The 21,297-nt window shown below is 38.5% G+C and overlaps 1 protein-coding gene and 1 long non-coding RNA gene across 2 annotated transcripts in view; one reads left to right on the forward strand and one right to left on the reverse strand.

The window, feature by feature from the left end:
* LOC117597777 (uncharacterized) overlaps positions 1-5,401 on the reverse strand; it is a 28,169-nt gene extending 22,768 nt beyond the window's left edge. The window contains exon 1 of the long non-coding RNA XR_004578526.2: positions 5,204-5,401. This is a non-coding gene — a long non-coding RNA (uncharacterized LOC117597777). The remainder of the gene's footprint in view (positions 1-5,203) is intronic.
* Positions 728-21,277, forward strand: zbtb34 (zinc finger and BTB domain containing 34). The gene is made up of 2 exons (XM_026925056.3): positions 728-884; positions 13,861-21,277. The coding sequence occupies exon 2, from the start codon at positions 13,895-13,897 to the stop codon at positions 15,407-15,409; it is 1,515 nt and encodes a 504-aa protein (XP_026780857.3). The 5' UTR covers positions 728-884; positions 13,861-13,894; the 3' UTR covers positions 15,410-21,277.
* Positions 21,278-21,297: the final 20 nt, after the last annotated feature.

Genomic DNA, 21,297 nt, shown 5'->3' on the forward strand with positions numbered 1-21,297 from the left:
TACAGAAAAACAGGAGTGAGAATTTTTAAGAGTTATAAGAATATAGAGGATTATAAGTCAGACTTCAGCAAAATAAATTGAAAAGAGAGCAGAGGTTTACTATATTAAGAGCTTTTTAGTTCTCTGAAGGTGAGATCCTGTAGCTTGGATGGGATGTATGGCTCGATTTCTTTTCCAAAAACGATAAATAAAGGCTTTTGATGACTGAATTTACTACCATGAATGTGAAGTTTGGGAAGCAGCAATAAGAGATTAATAATAAAACACAATATTAGACAACTTCCTGACCTTTATATTATGAAAGAATAGGTATCTGTTCTATAATAGATTATCTACAACTTGATTACTGGAGAGCACTGAAACATCACAACAAACATCACTTCCGGTCAGCTGGGCGGGAAAAAATGCACACTCCACAAATAAATAGCATACATATGGAATGAAACGCCTGTTTACAAACAAAGCCCACTGTAGTGCATTATAGCCTACTAGATGTAATGAATTGGTGGAATGCTGCAGCTCGGAGACTACTGAGAAGACGGAAAGGGGGGGGGGGGGGGGTCTGTCAATCATTTTTTTGCTTCAACCAATAAATACTGTTTATGGCGGTCTGCATTGGCCAATCAGTGACAGTGTCTCCGCCTACTGACCACGCCTACTGGTTCTCCGGGCTGCAGTTTAACTGAAAGGGATTCTTTTGTAGTGCGCGTGCGTGAAAGGTTTGCGCATGCGCATTGCCAAGCGGGCCGGAGACGGAGATTGGGTAGTGACAACAGCAGCAGCAGCGGCAGCAGCAGCTGGTGAAGGAGGAGGAGGAGGAGGCGGCTAGACTGGAGCTAAAGCGAGTCGCTCCGGGGGGAATGGACAGCATTTAAGCCGGAACGGTAATGAGTTATTATGTTTTCACGGGTATATTTTAATCAGAACAACGAATTGTTTGCGCGACTGATTTAGTCTGCGTTTATTAATTGCGAATGGGTATCTAGCGACCTAGCTTTCATGCTAACGCTCTATAGCCGTTTAGCTAACGCTCTAACTAGCTAAGTTTTGCTGGAAGTATTTTTATGGTTTTTTTTTGGTGTTTGAAAACTAGCCATTAGGTCTGACTAACTGCAAGAGTAACTAGCTGCTTTGGCGAATAATGACGCCCTGTCACAGGCTGTCAAAGTTGAGACTCTCCAAAAAAAAAAAAAAAAAAAAAAAAAATGTCTGTAACTAGCTAGCTAACTTAGCTAGTCAACTTGACATGAGCTGTTTGCTTGAAGTAAATGTCGGCTTGACGTGGGTTTCGTTTCTGCTAGCCGCTAGTCATTCTGGGTAAGTTGTTGCAGTGTGTAGTTAGAAAAACAATACAAGGCCCAGTTCAGTGAACAGTTTATTTAGTTCCTCGGTGCTTTTCTGCATGGCACAGAAACAAGAAATACCCTGCTAGCTAGCTCAACACTTAGATATCACTTTGACAGCTACTACATGACAGCTGTGTAGTGAGGTTTTGAGAGGAATATTATTAGCTAGTTTAAAACTGTAAACTTGTTAAAGGTTGCAAACTAATTATAAACCAAATAACTTCTCTTAGCATGAACTTGTGAGGAAAAAAAAACAAAACAAAACTTCTACACAAGTTCTACACAACTTCCTCATTTTCTGATCCAGTTCTCGCTGGCTTGCATTTTTACCTAATGTCTTTCAGATTTCACAGATTTTTTTTGTTAGTTTGTTTTAACTGTGTACTTGAACCAAATGCACATCCTAGTCATGTTTCTTGTCAGGATTAAGCCACATTCTCCATTAACTGAATAATCACTTTCCATATTAATCAACCCTTCAGCCAAGTTAACTCCTGTGACTGCTTATGATTTACATTATGATTATGCCCCAAGTTGATTTGGATCAATCTTTGTCAGTTCTGGTTCTTCACATTTTACACACACACATCTGTAAATGGCTGTACAACACCCTTTAAAAAAAAAAAAAAAAAAAAAAAATTAATCTGGCTTAATTCGATTTGTTAACAAGCTGGTGAGTTCAGACTGATTTGTTTGTTGGGTAACAAGGAACATGTTAACATCCAGCATTGTGAGATTCTCCAGGACCAAGACTGAGAAACGCCGGACTCGCCGGATAGAAAGTGAAGTGCAGAAAGTTTGCTGCCGTGTACCAACAGAAAGCGCTGGGCAAAGAACAGAGCTGGTATTGGGCAATACGGGGTCACGCAGTGCACCTGAATGCTCTGAGGGTTCACAAGGTCGACTGTCCTTAACGGTTTGTTTTGTGCAATTTAGAAATGGCAGATGTCTTTGTCTGTAAATTTAAATTGGGTTCGATTTAATGTGTATCACTGTTTGGCTTATATAGTTGGAAAGAACAAAGTTGCCACATAGATGAGAGGTAATTCAGCTTTCTGGAATGGTTTATATATATATATATATATATATATATATATATATATATATATATATATATATATATGTATATGTATGTATGTGTGTATGTATGTATGTATATACAGTACTGTGCAAAAGTCTTAGGCACATGCAAAGAAATGCTGTAGAGCAAAGATTCCTTCAAAAATAATGAAACTAAATGTTTCTGTGTTAAAAAAAAATACTATAAAGAGTAGTAAACAGTAATAAATGAAACAAAGTCAATATTTATTGATATTTATATTAATATTTTCGCTTTAAAAAAAAAATAGTAGTCTCAGATACAGTGTGTGCAGTTTTATAAGGAAATGAGCTGTAAGTGTTACTGAGCATCTTGCAGAAGCAGCCACAGTTCTTCTGGAGACTTTGACTGTCACACTTGCTTCTTATTTTTGCAGCAAAACCCAGCAGCCTTCATTATGTTTTTTTATCTGAAAAAGTGTCTCTTATGTAATATGCTGCTTTCTTTACTGACATACAAACATTTTACTATAACATTTAATTTTGTGCTGGAAAACTAATGTTTGGATCTAAAATGTTTTTGTACTGAATCAATACTATAGAAGTCATAAAATATAAATCTATAACAAAGTTTGTACTTAAAAAAAAAAAATAGGGTGCCCAAGACTTTTGCACAGAACTGTATATATAGCTGAAGTTGTAGCCTCACCTTTTTTTTTGGTTTGTCCCTCAGAGTGCTACTCTTTCCATACTGATCCTATAGGTAGGCGTATTATGGCGAGCGTATAAGCCTTTTCCCTGCTGGGCTTTCCCTGCTAGAACAGATGGAGCCAAGCCAGTTAAGCCACGTGCCTGAGTAGGCCTTATTGCTTTCCATCTGGTAAGCGCTGAGCTTTTACGGCCGAGTTTCGCTTTACAACAAGCTGTAAAAATGTTTTTGGTTGACAGTCTTGCGATCTGCTGATGTCTAACAGTGAGCATCAGACAGGTGATATCAGCGGTGATTGGAAATACAATACTTGTGTTCTGCTGGAAGTTTGACCTGTCCTGGAGGATTTTGTAAGTGAAAGCGTCATGTCTGTGTCTGTCGACTTTGTTAGCCTTGCTAATAAGGTGCCTGTGCTGGTTTTTGGAACAAGTGCCAATCTTGAATATGATGCCGGTATGAAACCGCTGTCCCCAAGGTGTTGGAAGCAGCATCATTTTACTGCCAAGACAGCAGCTAAAGCTATTTTCATGACTGCCATTTAAATTAGTGCTGCAGCTATCAGTTATGTTGATAATGTATTAGTCTATTATTCAGAACTCTTTAATTAGGCTTTATTAACTAACAGGTCATTAACTGCATTATTCACATTAAGCAGATTTTTTTCCCCCCTTTTGTCCATTTTCTTCCCAATTTGAGCACCACCCACCAGCCAGCTCTCTCTTATCACATGACAGCTACAAAATGTGGAGGGTGTAGGCTAACACGTACTTCCTCTGAGACGTGTGAAGCCAGCCAGCTGCTGCTCGTGCCACATTACAGTGCAGCGTAACACACTCAAAGGAACGCACTATCTGCCCTCTTCTGCATACATGAGCTTACAGATGCCCACAGGGAAGACAGAGTATGCCAACATATCCCTCCCATCCAGAGAGCACGGGCAGTTTTCTTCACTTGGCTCGTGGCCACAGATGGCTGTGGCATCATCGGGAATTGAACTTGCGATTTCCGGATGATAGGGTGACCGCAGCTTTACCTGCATTTCAACCCTGATTTGTTCAGTTACGCCTGGACAGAAAGGCAAAATAAATTTCCACTTTCTGTCTTGATGACCAAAACACTTGGATGCTAAATTAATTTGTATGTGCATGGTGAATGGTTTGATTCAACTGACTCCAAAGCTTTGGGGATAACTTGTTAAATTGTGAACCAAAAGCAGGATGACGACTTGATGCCATGTTATACAAGATATAGTGCATGCTAAGAAATAATGTAGCGCAACACTACTGAGCTGCAAAAATAGTTTAACGACTTACAAGCTAGTTGATTCAAATAGCTTTGCTACTCACTGCCCAACACTGCACATGCTTCATGATATGTTACCATACGAGTTACAGACAATTTAGCCAAAGTAGCAAATGGCAACGTTTTCAGATAGGGCAGGAAAAATAGATATAAATGTGTGACACAGCTAGAAAACCGGATAAGGTAGGACAGCTCCATACAAGGTGGTCAATAAACGTGGTTCAACCGTGGATATCATACTCTCACTGTTTCTCACCTTGCCACAAACAAACGATAACAAATCACAATATTACTAACATGAAAATGTTATGCCATGAGGCCAACATGTGAGTAAATAAAGCACAAAACATGTGCTATATTTCGAAGATCGTTGTTGAAAAACGTTAGATGATTTGTTGAATCAGAAGTCTGAAGAGAAAATACATATGTACATATGTAACTGAGGTTCTACAACTGAGTGGAGGACCACCAGAGTGGCTTTCGTTGGAACTTGTGAAGTTTTCCCATTGTTCAAGTACTCTGCTGAGTACTATTAGCAAAGTTGTCATATCGTGACCGTGACCTCGTGCGTGTGTGCTGTGAAATGCTCTCGCTTCTTCACGCTGGTCCTCTGGCCATTCTCATCGCAGAACCATGAATACATACATAACCTTCTGTTCTACGTCTCTTAATTCTTGACCACCGTGAACCCCTGAGAGCTTGTGCCTGCCGCGAATAACAGCCGTGCTGATATTCAGTGTAACTGCACTCTTGCTTGTGCGATATTGCTTAAATAAACCACACTTTCATAGCACTGTAATTATCTCACCTTTGTGTCTGCCAGCGTACATGATCAGGTTCCTGTCTGCAAGTATTCCTGATGATGACATTACTATCCATCCAAAAAGCATTTTTTTCTTTGCCGCTTGAGTGCTGGTACCACAGGAAAATAATGAAAAACAACGAAAGAATGAAACTATTGCCATATAGAGCACTAGGTAGTGCACTAAAGTGACATATGGAATTGCGAAATTGAGCCATGGTTATGAATGCAAGCCTGTGATTTGAGCCCCGCCCCCATGCGAGCCCAGACTTGGTACTGAGGGCGGACTCGGGTATTAGGACCAAGTGTGAAAACGCCCTAAGTGCCTCGGTTAACCTAGGATATAGTCATAGCATATGTAAAGTGGCATTTGATGGAAGAAAGCACCTCTTGACCTGCGTTCAGGTATTTTACCCGATGGGGAAAGTAAGTGATTGTTCAGACGTACAGTAGGTCACTGACCCACCAGCTGGCAGTCAGGTCCACACTTGAGAGTGCTCAGCTGGATTCTTACCTGCAAGCGTAGAAAGCTTGAAAGATTTATTGATATACTGCAGGGTGTACAGTTATTACACCCTGAAGCAGAAATCTGACCATGTTAAAACTAGAATAACCACATCCCAAAATCTGAATATTTTGTTTGGGTGCTGAAATGATGTTCAGTACGAGCGTCTTTGTAATTACAGCAGAAGGTTTCGGGTACAAGTCTACAGCATCCAAATGAAATTGTCCTTTGAAGAACAGGTGAGACTGTAATTCCTAAACGGTTAATGCAATATTTTTGTTAAATCCCTTAAATTAAAGTTGAAAGTCTACACTTCAATCACATCTCGATTGCTTCATTTCAACTCCATTGTGCTGGTGTACAGAGGCAAAATTACGAAAACTGTCACTGTCCAAATACTTACGGACCTGACTATAATAATCCTACACACAGCAGCATTACAGTGTGCTGAAAATAGCCTATAATTCAGTAAAAATAATTCAGTTATTAGGCTATTGAAAATGATAACACTACTCTGTAGAGAAGATTACTCTATTTTTATAGCAGTGATTGGTATTGGGTGAGTGGTATCTTCGTACACATTTCTCATGTACCAGGGGCCTGAGAGTTAAAGGGTGTAGTACCGAACTGCACGCTTTTGTACTGAGCTCAGTCTTGTCATTCCAGGAATCTGTCCAGTTTAGGAGCACAGCCCAAGTGCTTTCATCACATATGAAACAGCCTTTGCTTTAACCTTCTGTGTTCTTTGCACTTGCCCTTTCATTCCCTGCTGTTTCTCTAGCTTTCTTCTTTCGGATGTTTGCATCAGTTCCCACATTCATCGCCACTGAGGTTTCTCTACTCTTACACTGTACAAATTAAAAAGAAACTGAAGTGTCTGACTATAATAGCACTTTTTAGATTACTTAACGTTTTGCTGATACTTTCTGCTAGTGAATAAATCTTACTTTGCTGAACAAGCTGCACTGTTGTATTGATTAATAGTAAAATTGGCCCAACTCATAATAACTTGTTCAGCTAAAATTACCTCAAAACTCTCACTGGCAGAGATAAGAAAGATATGTTGAGCAGCTGTAGCTAAAATGGAGTCAACTATAAGCTGCTTGTTCAGATGATTAATATAGTTATATTGTGCAAATTCAAAAGGCCTACTATAATCAGATGTTATCAGAAATGTTAATGCTTAGTGAAAAATGTCCCATTATGAACAAAAAAAGCAATGCTTTTTGCAAAAACACACAACAGTGGTCATATGGAAATAATTAGAATGTTGTTTATATAGAGAAACAAGACTAAAGTGCAACTTCAAAATCAGTTGTTTTTTTTTGGTAAAAGTTCAAAAAATATGAATGTGAAAATAACATGTCGTAATAAACCCAAACACAATTATACAGTGAACAAAAAAATGGTGCATTGCGTGCAGAACCTAAAATGGATGACAGAAATAATAGAACATTAACTTGTAAAATAATTCAAAAGACTACCAGTTGACTGTGTCGCTAAAAATCATTTGTAATTCCATACGAGTATCACTAGTTGCTGCTTTTAAGTACCTAACTAAAGTAACTAGATTTGAACTAAATGGTATTAAAGATGTATTTGAACTCTGTTAAATTTCTGCTTCTTTTCAAGAATGAATAGTAAAATAATCAAGAAACATGCACACAACACACTCTCCTCACAATAGACTAATAATTATTCACAGAATTCAGGATGCCATGTTTAATTCCAAAAGTGATCAAGAACTGACCGCAGCTCCACCCAGTAAAGGAAGACGTCAGATATGATCACATTTGCCAAAGTATTGCTTACTTGTTGTTTTTTTATTTGTTTGTTTGTTTTTTTTAGTGTACATAATAATAATAATAATAATAATAATAATATTATAGTTTGTTACTTTTTTGTTAGTGTGAATCGCATCTAATCAAGCTATCAAAAAGTAACATAAGCTCTAGAATGTGAATTTATTGCTGTGCAGTGAATGTAAGCAAAAACATCCCGTACGCACACTTGATATGAATACATTGTGATCTTTCAAGATATAGTTTACTACCTAAAATTAGTAAGATTAAATAAAATAATCATTATGTAAGGTGTAACCTCTCATGATATGTTAGAAAAAGGGCTTGGAATTAAGCCTGGGAAGGGCTCGTCCTGGGGATTGAGTTCCTGGTTACACCTTGTTCAAGCCCAAAAGGACCAGGAAACATGGGATCAAATTCAAGCCCTATTATCAGTTTCACATTGGAAACTGGGTTAATGTTGACTGAAGCAAATGTTCAGCCTACAACAATGAAGTGTTCACTCAGTATAGTTTATGAAGAAGAAGATTTTCAATATATCTTACATAGTTTTGACTTGCTTAACAATTGCTAAAGGACAAAATCCAGGGCTGTAAACCTGCGAGTACAGCCTTCTGGAGCTTCGCCAAGGACATTTGCCCCTGGAGTCCACCAAACCACATCGGCGTACATTCTCTGGCAACCTGTCAAATCAGCACACATGGCGTAGGCGGGCAGCCTCCATTTTGCCTCACACTGTAAGATTCACCTTACATAAAATTAGGACAGTATAAAGAAGATATGGAAAACAAATGCCTCTTTCTAGGATATTTGTTTCAGTTTAAATAAAGCAGTGGCACTTGCTGTCCACAAATGGGACCTTAAACTAAAAAGCTTAGGAGCTGCTGCTGCTTTAGACCATGCCAAGATGTAAAGACGTAGGTACAGGTACAGGTGTCTTTACAAGCTGACTGGTGGTAAACCAGCAAGCTGGCAGCTTCCCACATTGTTGAAACTTCAAGTGCAGAGCTACAAAGCAGGCTCAGGAGAGAGTAGTGAGCATTTAAAACGTCTTAAACATGGTTCTACTTGTTAATTGCTTGACCCAGGTTTTAATAAGTTACATATTCTAATGCGCATAGAGTAACATGGAGTGTTGAATGGCTGTGTTTGATTAGGTTTTGGCTTGCATTGTGGTGCACTTCCTCATGCCCTCATATCCATCACAGTCAAATGATAGCAGAGGTGGCTTGGACTAAAAAGTTCACATTCTTTCTGAAACTTGGATAGAGTTAGAGTTCTGTTCTGTGTCCAAACCCCCACCATTCTTTTCCAAATCACTGTGAAATTGGCCAAATGCAGTATATCTTTTTACAGTTCATTTGGGGCCAAGTAGAGAAATGAACATTATGTTAAAAAATGCAGTAACATGTTCAAATAAACCTTAATATTAATAAAAGCCAACATGTTAAGATTGAATCAGAATACATCATCCTAGAGAGACAAGAACCAAATCTCAATACTGACCTCCAAAAAGTGACCTAAAATCCATCACGTTATGTTCTGTAATAGGAAAACTATCAAATATGACCCAATGCAAAGCAGAGTCACTGTTATCACCCCGGAGTTGATTATTTGCTTATAACAGCAAGTCCCCAAAGTGTTTTATTACTCTTATATCACAGCAGTTCAATAACAGTTACACTTTTGTGTTTATTAGGGTTAAGTCCATATTTTCAATTATTTGGTATTTGGGAGAATCTTTTCGTAGCCATAGCATCTTCCATTCAAGGAAGGCCAGTCACAGAGCTGTAACAAGGGCTCTGTGGTATGCCCTCAGCTCCAGAATCAACAATTTCAGCCGCATCTGCCACAAAGTCATGTACGCAAGTGCACTGAAGCTAAAATGTAGTTTGTAGCCTGTGTAACAATGTCCTGAGCCAGGTTTTTGGTTTAATTATCGAAAAGACAACTGGTCAACTAGTCAACTACAGTTTTGAATTGCTGGTCGACTAGTTAGAATTAATGGATGTGAAACCCCTATGCTTTACATGTCGTTTTTCATATGCTTAATAGTAACTTTGGTTGAAATCCGCATCCCTAATGTACTGGCAGTGATTCAGTGACTATTAAGCAAACAGTGGTTTAGCCAGTGCACTTTGAGCATGGTTTGAAATTGGGCTGCCACTAGAGGGCATCTGTTTTCAACTGTAGTCCATCTTGTCCATGTGTCAGACATGCACAATCAGAACTTCTTCCAGTTTTAACCTATGAATGCTAACACAGTACTTGAGTAAATTAAGTCTACTACTGTTGGCAGTTTACTTGTTACCAACCTAATATCATCGCATATTAACACAAGCGGAGCTGGAGATATGACAAATACACTAATCAATTCTTATTTTTACTTCTGAATAAGTACTTTAGCCAGTGTTACTTATTAATAAGCATTGCCATTTGTCACTGCTTGGTGTCTAAACATATAGCAAAGCTGTAGCTGTTGACTCGTGCTTGCTGCTGTGTTCTGTCTTTGCTCCAAACTGCATCAGGTTTGAAGGTTGACTATTTACTCAAGCCTGTCATCTTTTGCCAAACACTGTTAACGTTTCCCCTCACTGAAAAGAATGTTACAGATCCTTTTTTAAATGACAAATTTCAAGCATTGTGTAATTTTTCATGGTGCCTACTGTGTTTACTAAGGTATTTCTGTCATAATGCAATAAATGATTGATCATTTTGGCAAGGTCAACCTCCTGCTTGTCAGACTTGGAATGGGTTTATTTGCTCTCCTGTAATATACATAACCTGCAGTGGCATACATTGATCTGTGTCCTGCGTCACACTAACACTTGCCTGTCAGGGTTGATCCTAGTTGATTTTTTCAGTAAGGGTTTGAGCTTTTTTTATTTTTTTTTTTATCAGTGCAGCAAAACTACAGGGTGTCCCAGAAGTCTCCATACGTAGGGGAAATTAACACTTTTCAGCAAAATTTTTCATACTTATTATATATTATTTTAGATGGCCTTTATATTTTTGATGGCCTTTAAGAATGCCTTAAGAAATCATTCTCATGGCTGGGTCGGGAAGCTGTTGCAAGGTTGCGATGGACTTCAACAGGAAACATGGCAAGCACATCACACACACACACTGTTGACAACATTATTAACAAATTCAAAAAGACTGGAAGTGTTGTGGACCAGCCGAGACGAGGACGTCAACGAACATCCACTGACGAAGGCACAACCGTTGTGCTGGCATACATAGTCCCCTACGTATGAAGAGTTTTGGGACACCCTGTACTACACTGACACACTTTAAAACGTTTCTGGGGAATTCATTTAAGTGAGCAGATTGATAAAAAGGGGGTCTTTCAAGCCCATTGGGCAAATTAAAGCTCTAGTGTGCTTGCCCAGTCACATGTTTCAGGGGACTGTCACCAATTCAACTGGACTAAAAAGTGTTTGCAAACATAATTTAACTCAAATATACGGCAAGCTAGTTGTGTATTAATACAGACATAAGAAAGTGAGTGGTTATTTGAATTACCAGGATGAGGATGACTCCTCTGTCCTCTTCTGATAATGTTTTTGATGATTGATATTGTGTTTTACCTTCAAAAAAAAAAAAAAAAAGACTTTATGTTCTCATCTTGTAACACTTGGGAGGAAAAAAGTGTCTTTGTTTCTGTTTGACATGTTTCTGTGACTATTGTGTTTCTCTGGTCAATGCATCCTGGGAATAAGCCTATACTCTAAGTGCTGTAAGCTCCTTAATCAAGGTGTTGAGCAAAACAACGTTCCAAGGGAAGAGTTCTTGAGTTTTACTGATGTGCAAACGTAGAAACACATAGTGGGACAGAAAAATAAAGCAGACAGAACACCACAGTTTTAGCAACTTACTGTAACTTACTTTTTGCTCATTTTGTACAGTACAGACTTATACTAAAAGAATTCATTTCATCTGCAAAATGCTTCAGAATAAATAAAACCAAACAGTTTTATTTACAAAGTTTTGTAAGTGTATTTTAAAAACAAACCAAAAAACCCCCAGAAATATCGCATTTACACAAATATTTAGACCCTTTGCTATGACACATGAAATTGAGTTCAGGAGCATCCTGTTCCAGTTGAGATGTTTCTACTTGATCAAACTTGATCACAAATCATCTGTGGTAAATTCAGTTGATTGGTTGTGGTTTGGAAAGGCACACCTCTGTCTGTATATCTGATACAGCATGTCATCAAAAAACAAGCCATGAGGTTAAAGGAATCGTTTGCATACTTCAAGTCAAGTCAAGTGGCTTTATTGTCATTTCAGCCGTATACAGCTAGTTAGTACACAGTGAAATGAAACAACGTTCCTCCAGGACCAAGGTACTACATAAAACAAACACAGAACTACAGGAGACTGCATATGTTTACATAAAGTGCAGTATAAAGACAGCACAAAAACTATCAAAACAAGACAATAGGCACAGTAAGTTACAGTGCAGCGCTGACAAGTACACAGACAAAACTCTGTACTGTGTACTATAAAACTTCCTAGACAAATCTGTGTTAAGGCACAGATCTGGGGAAGGGAAAATTATTAAGCTTTGAATATCCCAAAGAACACCAGGCAGAACTTCTTAGAGCTAATCGCCCAGCCAAACTGAACAAACAAAGCAGAAAATCTTTACTCAGGGAGGTGACCAAAGACATTGAAGGTCTCGGTGACAAAACTCCAGAGGTCCTATGTGGAGATGGGAGAATCTGCTAGAATTTCCCCCCATCAACCATCTCTAAATGCTAGAATACAACCATCTTTGGAGCACTCCACTAATCAGGCCTTTACAGTAGAGCGTCCAGAGGGAAGCCATGCCTCAATAAAAGGCGCATGACTGCACAGTTTGCCAAAAGACATTTCTCAGGTCATGAAAAGAAAGGTTCTTTCATATAATGTAATTGAGATTGGAGCATTTGGTGGAGACAAGCGCCTGCTTTTAGGGGTTTGCTTGCTCACTGTGATCAGCTGTGCACGTGTACACTGCGGTTGAATATGCCCTTGCACATGTTAGTCATATTAACACTATCATGTTTTAGTAATAATTCTGAAAAGCTTGTAGGGTTCAACAGTCAGTGCAGTAGGAATGAAGAAACAGCAAGCCTGTGAAGGAGTTCCTTACATTTTCCCTATGAAACTGACGCTTTCAGACTCCTTCTCTTCTTCAAGTACAGCCACACCCCTGAGTATGGCTTAGTGCTATGATTAGACAGTGATTGCGATTCAGTGCGACATGACTGCAGCACACTGATTAAAGTGAAATGCAATGCAAAGAGAAATACATTCACTTCTGGCAAGTTAGCATTTGATTATTAAACAGTAATACCCTGCTGGTTTTCACTGAAGAGAGTTTACAACCTAAGAGCAATGAAGGTTTACTTTTCAATATAGGAAGTTTTCTGTTTTAAATGCAGATCACGGTCACTGCTGACATTCATTTCATTTTTAACAAGCAATCCCCTGCTGTTTTTTTTTTTTTTTTTTTTTTTTTTTTTTTTTAGTGAAGAGATCTTAAGAGCAGTGAATTAAGAGCAATGCAGTGAAGCGCACAAAAGCAAAGCAATATATTTTTTTCTATATTATTTCAATGTTTTATTTATTTATTTTTTTTAAACAAGTGTGTTATATTTAAGTGTGTTATACTATTTTTTTTTTTTTTCTGGCACAAAATCTTCTCCCAAGTACCAGCAAAATTGCAAATTGACCCCGATATTTCAGGGGAAGAAGGCAAGCCCATGTTCTAGGAGTTGTAAGCATTGTGCTCATGGAGGTGATTTGTAGGAGATGCCAAGTGTCAAATTGGAATGAATAAAAAAGCCTGATTACTTCTAGAAAAAAATTAAATTTGCTGACCAAGTACTATTTACCTAGAGAAATGAATACATTTTTTCTGAAAAAGTTTAATGAGACAGTGTATGATTCTTGCCCCTTAAATCGAAATAACACATCACACACTCATTTGTGTTGCAGCCACAATGTGTTTTTTAAAGGTCCTATGTCTTAGTATCTGACAACCTCATGAGACATCATAAAACAAGCCCTTCAATGTTCATTTAAAATTCATTATACTATCAATAGCCTTCTCAACAAAAGAGGAAGTATTTGCCACAGTAGATGTCTTTTTTGATGTTTTATATCAGAAGGATGAAGTGATAAAAATCTCACTAATGGGATTAATTCCTAAAACCAGGAAACAGGATATTTTTGGCTGAGTACAGTTTTGTTTCTAAATGTCTGTATTGTTTGGCCATATTTCCCAGTTTGTTTGCTTTGTTTGTATAATTAAAAGTTATTTTAAATAATGTAATTAAACATGTTTTTTGGTCTCCTTGTAGGCTTTCTGCAAACCAGGTGAGACATCAGTGAGTCATGGAGGACGAAGGCAGCTTCATAGAGTTTGATGTGCCAGAGTTCAGCAACACTGTTCTTAAGCAGCTCAATGAGCTGCGGCTCCAGGGTAAGCTCTGCGATATTATTGTGCACATCCAGGGCCGACCATTCCAGGCACACAAAGCTGTGCTGGCTGCCAGTTCACCATACTTCCGTGACCACTCGTCTCTAGGCACCATGAGTGGGCTCTCCATCTCGGTGATCAAGAACCCGGCAGTGTTTGAGCAGCTATTAACCTTTTGCTACACGGGACACATGGAGCTGCATCTGCGTGATGTTGTTAGCTTCCTTACTGCCGCCAGCTTCCTGCAAATGCAGGCTGTCATCGACAAGTGTACCCAGATCCTGGAGGGCCTCCATTCAAAGATCAGTTTGCCTGTGGTTTCTGGCCAAGCAGAATCTGAAGAAGACCTCGATTCTAGAGTGGGACACAATGGTGCAAAAGAGATGGGTATTTTTTTGAATCCTACCCAGATTTCCCCACCCTATTACCCTAGGAAAAGCCATCGAGTAGAAGCAAGTGGAGGTGGAAAAGGGCTTGCGCACTTAGCAGAGGAGGGGCAATCAGATCGAGGGAGCGATTGCGCTTCAGAGCAGGAGGCATCAATGGAAGTAGAGCCTGACCAAGTAGACTTGATTGAAAAGAACGGGCAAGTCGCTGATATACACATCAAGTTGGAAAAAACGGAGCGGCCCAGCTACTCAGACAGCTCTTCGGCGGGCGATGATAGCTTCCACACAGAACTGGTGGATGGTGAGCAAGTTTTAGCTGTGACTGTGGGACCTTATGGGCCAGTGCCACCCCCTGCTCAGTACACCTATTCAGCACTTCCTTCATCCTGCTTTGTCGGTATCAGTCCATCCAGTCCCTCTCAGTCAATTCTCAGTGGATTTCGAGGTGGCCGCACCAGACCTAGGCGGAATATGCCAGTCCCGGCTGATGTACTTTCTCAGCTTAAGCCAGGCGCAGAGGAAGGAGAGGGAATGGCATCAGGAGTTGTTTTTGAGAATGACGTGAGGGAACGAGGTCTCCGTGGCCATTGGTATCCTTTCAACGAGCGCCTTGTTTGTGTCTACTGTGGCAAGTCCTTCAACCAGAAAGGCAGCCTGGACCGCCACATGCGTTTGCACATGGGCATTACTCCATTCGTCTGCAAGTACTGTGGCAAGAAGTACACACGCAAAGACCAACTAGAGTATCACATCCGTGGCCACACGGACAATAAACCCTTCCACTGCCAGATTTGCGGCAAGTGCTTCCCTTTTCAGGGCACCCTCAACCAGCACTTGCGCAAGAAGCACATGGGTTCCGGCGTCGAGGTGAACAACCACACAGGCCCACAGGGGGAAGCAGCAGATGGCCAGCGAGGGGCGCCAGTGGAGGTTTCGGAGATTGTGTACAACGATACCTATAATGATGATGGGTCTGCAAAAACGAGCGAGGAGAGTGTAAAAGGCAGTGCCGAAGAACCCCCTGGGCCCAGATGTGATTAAGATGTTGACCGTTTCTTGAGAAGTGGATGTTGAACCTGCCTTGCGCATTTTCTACTAGTACATTTTTGTGATCTGGTTTAAGAAGAGATAATGCATTCTTGATAAGCAAGTTTTTCAAAGGTGAGGGGAATTGTAGTCAGGGAGAAGGATTGAGTGAGACATCTCAATAATTAAGGCCTTCAAAGAGTTTTTTTTTTTTTATGTTTTTTTTATAGATAAATATTTCCATGTTTTTAAGCATAGAGTAATATAGGCATGTTGCAATAATGAATAATGTGAAAGCTCAGTTAAGATGCTTGTCATATCATGCTTTTACCTGACCTGTTTTTGCACATTTGGCCTCAAGTAGGCCAATAACTCACAAGGATTGGTTTTACCTACCAGTGCAAAAGCTCTGTGACACATCTGTTCAATACCTCATCATACAATGTAACATACTCACAATATGGCAGTATTGTCAAAGTTTATTCAGCTCCAACCGGGTTCTACCTCAGTCCAGAACCTGAAAGGAAGTGAACAAGCATCTTGTTTTAAAAGGTTTCAGTTGCTTTACATAGCAATTTTGGCACAACACATTTTCACTACACAAAGCTTTGGTACTACATTGAACTGTTTGTTTGAGACTGTATGAAATCCAGACTGCTGTCATTGGATTTTTAAAAATGCTATGTTTCTGAGAAAGGTGCTTTTTGGGTGGTTAGGGTTAAGTTAGGTTATAGTCTCCCTGCTTTAAGGATGGGGAATTAAACACCAGATATTATGAATTGTATAGTTATTTACAGTTTGGGTGTACAACAGCAAGTAAATATCAAGCATAACTGATTATAATGCAAGAAAACCCATTTCCTCTAGATTTTTAGAGATTTTAATACAAGAAAGTCAGTATATTTTTTGAAGACAATAATCAGAAGAGCTGATGTTGATTTTAGTTTTACTGCCACAATATTCATTAGCTGGTTGTTGGTTTTCCAACAACTCCTCGTGACCACATTTTCCACTATAAAAAAAAAATCCTGACACCCACAAACATATCTGAGCAGCACAAGCATAACCTCAGTACTGAAAATCATGCCGAAAATTCTCAACACTAAACAAGCGGGAAATGCATTTTAGATTAGTGGAAGATGAGGGTCAGTACATTATTTGTTTTAAAGCTAATGGTTCTGATGAGCCACATCAGGCAGTTTGGGGATGAATGTCTTTTGTTGCCTTTGAAGCTTCCTTTAAAGAGATTTGTTCTACATAAGAAATACTCGCTGGAGGACGTGTAAATTTGAATTCTGTTGGTATAGTCTAAACTAATATCTTTGTGAAGGAATTTCCACAAACCTTAAAAGTTGTTGAAATTTCAGTGTCGTCTAAGCTCATTGTTACAAAGTTGGCACTCAGTTCCTTAGCAATTTGCTATGATACTAATTTCAAGAAAACCCTAATTGGACATCCTGCTTCCATTGTCAAGGTGGTCTACCAAATTATAACTTAGATACTCCAACAGTGCAGCACCATTTTACAAAATAAAGAGCAGGAATATCAGGCACTAAAAGCAAAATAAATTATTAAACTGAAAATAACTAGGCTGGTCTTGTTTAAATTGGCACAATATTTAATACTTACAACAAGAATATAAGCACTATCTACAAGAAAACGCTAACAATACTCCTACTTACAATCATTCATTTTCATATTTATGATTGTGATTTTCAGACATGACAGTATTGTTTGAGCTTGAAATGTTTAAAAATGTAAAGCTTGTATATGCAGAATTGATTCTAAGAGTGTGTTTGGCTAACAATGAGAGGAACACTGCTGCACCATTAACCATACAGCCTGACTCTGGAAATCTAATCTATAAAGCCTATTGTTGGGAAATTTACATTAATCTGATCTCTTTAGGCCAAAAGAAGTATGAATAGTTGTACTGTTCGAAGTTGGTTTACTTTGGCTTCCAACAGTGTTGTTAAAAAAAATCTACTGAAAAATGAACTTCATAGCCTTCAGATTAAGGCTTGTGTAATTGATGCATGTTGGCTTTGAAGGCACCCAAGTTTTCATCCCCAGGAATGAAACTTTATGTAGAGCAAATTTTATGTACTCTGCATGACTAAAGGGTTTTCTTTCTTCGCTGATCAACATTAGATAATGGTGTTTGTTCTAGTCTCCATGGTCTCCCGTTATAGTTCTTTCTATAATGTAGATGCAGACACACATCCATTATAAGTCAGGTGAAAAAGTTTACCTGTGACAATCGCTGGGAAAATTTTTCTAACAGTGTTTTGGGAAACAGTGACTCACAATGCTCTATTTGTACTCTTCGAAATGTGTGTCATGCTAACAATTCTGCCACTGATCTGAGAGACATTTGTGCAGATTGCTTCAGGGTCACCATGCCTGCTTAACAGATACCACTTATGCTAGGCATTTCCCATTTGCTATTCAAACCCCCCTTATTGAAGATCATAGCACTTAATTTGAAGTAATATGTGAGTAGCCTGTGTCTACAGTATTGTAAAGTTTTTCATTTTACAGCTAGCATACAGCATCTTCTTCCCTAGACCAAAGCAGATGGTTTGATTTACTAATGGTGCTTTTTTTTTTTTATTTTTTTTTTTTTGGGAGGGGGGGATTTTCATTGTTTTCTAAACACCGCTAGTTTATTTAAATCAGTTTGTCCTTGTATTTGTATTTTTTTTTTATTTTTATTGTGAGTACTTTTAAGGAAACTGTCAAACCCTTTGTCTTAAAAAGGCTTGTTATCTAAGGTGACATTTCGTACTGAGAAGTAACAGTGCTTCAGAGAATCCTGTGGAGGTTCTGTTCTCTTTTAACCTTTTCTTAAATTCATTGTATTTAGCTTTTTTCTTTCTTTCTTTTTTTTTTTTTTTTTTAGTTTTTTTTTTAGTTTTTTTTCTTGTGAAAAATCACTCAAAATGTTTCAAAGCCTAGGCTCGTAAGCAGGTATAGACTGATGATTGCTAATTTCGTTTCTGTGCTGAGAATGGCCGTCTGCAGTCAGCAGTGGTCCTCTGATGGTCCCTTTCCATTTTGGGAATAAAGAGTGGCTGACCTTCTGCACAGCAACAGATGGCCCACAGCCATTGTTCTGGTGAAAATGACATGTTTTACCAGTTTGTGATTGGTTAGATCACATGTAGAAAAGAGATAAGCTTATGTCTGCCTGATAGTTAATGCAATCTTGGCCACTAACCAAAGAGCAAACCAAAAAATATATGTATGATAGTTATATACGCTGCATAGTCGAGTGTTGAGAGCAAACCCAAATCCCATCGCCAACGAGAATCATGAAACTATTTTCCAGCCAAACATCCACGGTCATGACGAAAGGGGTACCAGTGCTTGAGTTCTTGCTATGTTTTTTTTTTTTTTTTTCTTCTTTAACTATGTATGAACAAAAGAGAAAATCTGCTTAACTGCAGTTAAGGTAAATGTGACTTAAGCCATAAACATGTGATCGTAGTGGTAGAATGACTGGATGTTTGAGCTCTTTGAAGAACAAATGATTTAGAAACGTCAGTTCTTATTGAATAGTCTGAACAGGATTGAATCTGTGCCTTGCCACAAGAAATGCTAATTTACCTGATATACCCCTTTTCTAAAGTCATTTACAGGACAGATACATTGTGCATGAATCAGTTCATTTTGGTCCATATGTATTTACCAAGCAATTGACACTTATGCTTATTAACACCACTTGTCAGGGTTCTCGCTTTATAAATGCATATAATCTTTAACCTGTTGCTTTTATGTGTGTTATACTATGTGTTAAAGTTTTATGGAGTTAAGAAGTTAAATGCAGTAGCAGAGGTGTTGCATTAAATAAATGTAATATGCAGTTTTGACCAGAAGAGATTGTAGCAGGTCATAAAGGGACAATCAGACGGCTTCATACACGAGAAGCTACCTCTTGAAATAAGTGAATTATACCTTCAACTATTGAATTTAACTTTTAATTAGATCGTGGCCAAATGAATCTTTTCATTGTGCCAGCCACTCTGCAGTTTAATACTGAAGTGCATGCTAGACCACTTGTAGATGTAGAAATGTACTGCATGGTGGTTACCTACATGGAGATCTGTATTTCTGTTTATATATTTTATTTTTGTTTTAAACGTTATTGTCTGGCATGCACTTAAGATGAACTTTCTTTTCTTTTTTTTTTTTAATGTAATCAAAAGATATTCTACATAGAGGGGACTAGCATACCATATCTTCCTCCTCTTTAATGGGACTCAAATATAAGGCCTCAAATATTTCACTTCTGGGGAGTTTTAACCTTTTTAATGGTGCTTTTAGACTGGTCAGGTGTATTTTGATTTTATATACTAATACATATGTACATAAAGGACATAGTGGTGATTTTAAACATGGTTGAGTCTAACAAGATTAGTATCAGACAACTCATTTTGACAGGATAACTGTTCACTGTTTGTGTTCAGATCCCAGAACGGCCAGGCAGTTACTCTGAGCTGTGAGCATGAATCAGAAAGAAGCGTTCACCAGAATAGCTATAGGACTACTTTAAGAATTCACAGCTTGTCCTTATATCAAAGCTGACTTGCTTCAGGTAGTTTATGAACACTGATATTAGTTATAAAGTCTTCCATTGCTTCTCTGCTTCCAACATGTCCCCACTGTGTAATATGCAAAAGCAATATCCTTTTTAAAGCAGTTTGGCACTGCGGTCTGTTGCACATCATGTCTCAAAATAAGTGCTATCAGTGCTATCAGGGAGTCAAGGAGAAGAGGAGGATGATTATAATGATGATGATGATGATGATTATAATGAGTATAACTAATAGACTTGTGAACATTTGGATACATTGTGTGAAAATGCTTCAGAGTTTGGCTTCTTGGTTTACTACAGTTCATAGGCCCTGTATCAGCTGAAGGCTGTGAGTTTCTGAGCCTCATGGATGTTTTGTTTGTGCATTTGTCTACATTTGTACTCCATCCATCTGCCACTTCACTGCAGCCAGTTCAATGCTGTATCTGTATCAAATATGAAAGGCATCCTGGGAGGGATATGCTGCTTCCCTGACAGCCACAGAGATCTCTTCCACATCCTCCTGTATTGGGACTGCAGATCAAATTATGACCATCAGTGCTCGAACACACCGTACTGAAAGTAATATGTATGTCTTATTGGTGGATTTCTGCTATCGAACAGTCCCTGGAATTCTGTTTGCTTCCAGTTCTCATGTATTCTGTGACATGGCAAAAAAAAAAAAAAAGAAAAGTACAACTCAGGGTTTACTAGTATTCAGCTATGGCCACTTTGGACATGCAATGCATTTTGTATGTTCAAATTTAATCATGCACTTTTACTTCAGGTTGGGGAAGCAAGTCCTCAGTCAATGGTTCCCAAAAAAAAAAAAAAAAAAAAAAAAAACACTCTGCCTCATGGGTGTCTGTAAAACACCCACCTTTTTTTCCATTTTTACTTTCTGTATCCATGGGATGAGCACAGGGCTTTAGCATTGAGGAAACGCTGGAGATCTTTGAGCTTTTTTCCATGGAAGTATCTCTCTGTAATCCACTATATTAACAACCTCACAAACCCTACTGTGAACCTCAGAAATTCTACTGTTTTATACAATTATGAAGTACATTAAAGCTAGCTGGTGCCAATGCTGTAAAAGTTAACTCGCCATTTCTGAATTTTGTTTCATAGCATGAAATAATATATTTATTCAAATTATATATTTTGCTCATAATCATTCTGTGCTGCTTTTTTTTTTGTTTTTTGTTTTACAGAGCTTGTAAATTGCTTTTTTATGATCTATAAATGACAATAGGTGCACAAAATGCAAAATGCATTTGTTCGTAAAATAAAGATGCTGATTTGGCAAATGTGTTTTGTGTGATTTTTG

The sequence above is a fragment of the Pangasianodon hypophthalmus genome, chromosome 8 (assembly GCF_027358585.1).
Source record: "Pangasianodon hypophthalmus isolate fPanHyp1 chromosome 8, fPanHyp1.pri, whole genome shotgun sequence".
In the NCBI taxonomy this organism is placed as follows: Eukaryota; Metazoa; Chordata; class Actinopteri; order Siluriformes; family Pangasiidae; genus Pangasianodon; species Pangasianodon hypophthalmus.

What these genes read in the sequence shown, in the direction of transcription:
- zbtb34 (XM_026925056.3), top strand. Translation starts at nt 13,895, where the DNA reads ATGGAGGACGAAGGCAGCTTCATAGAGTTTGATGTGCCAGAGTTCAGC.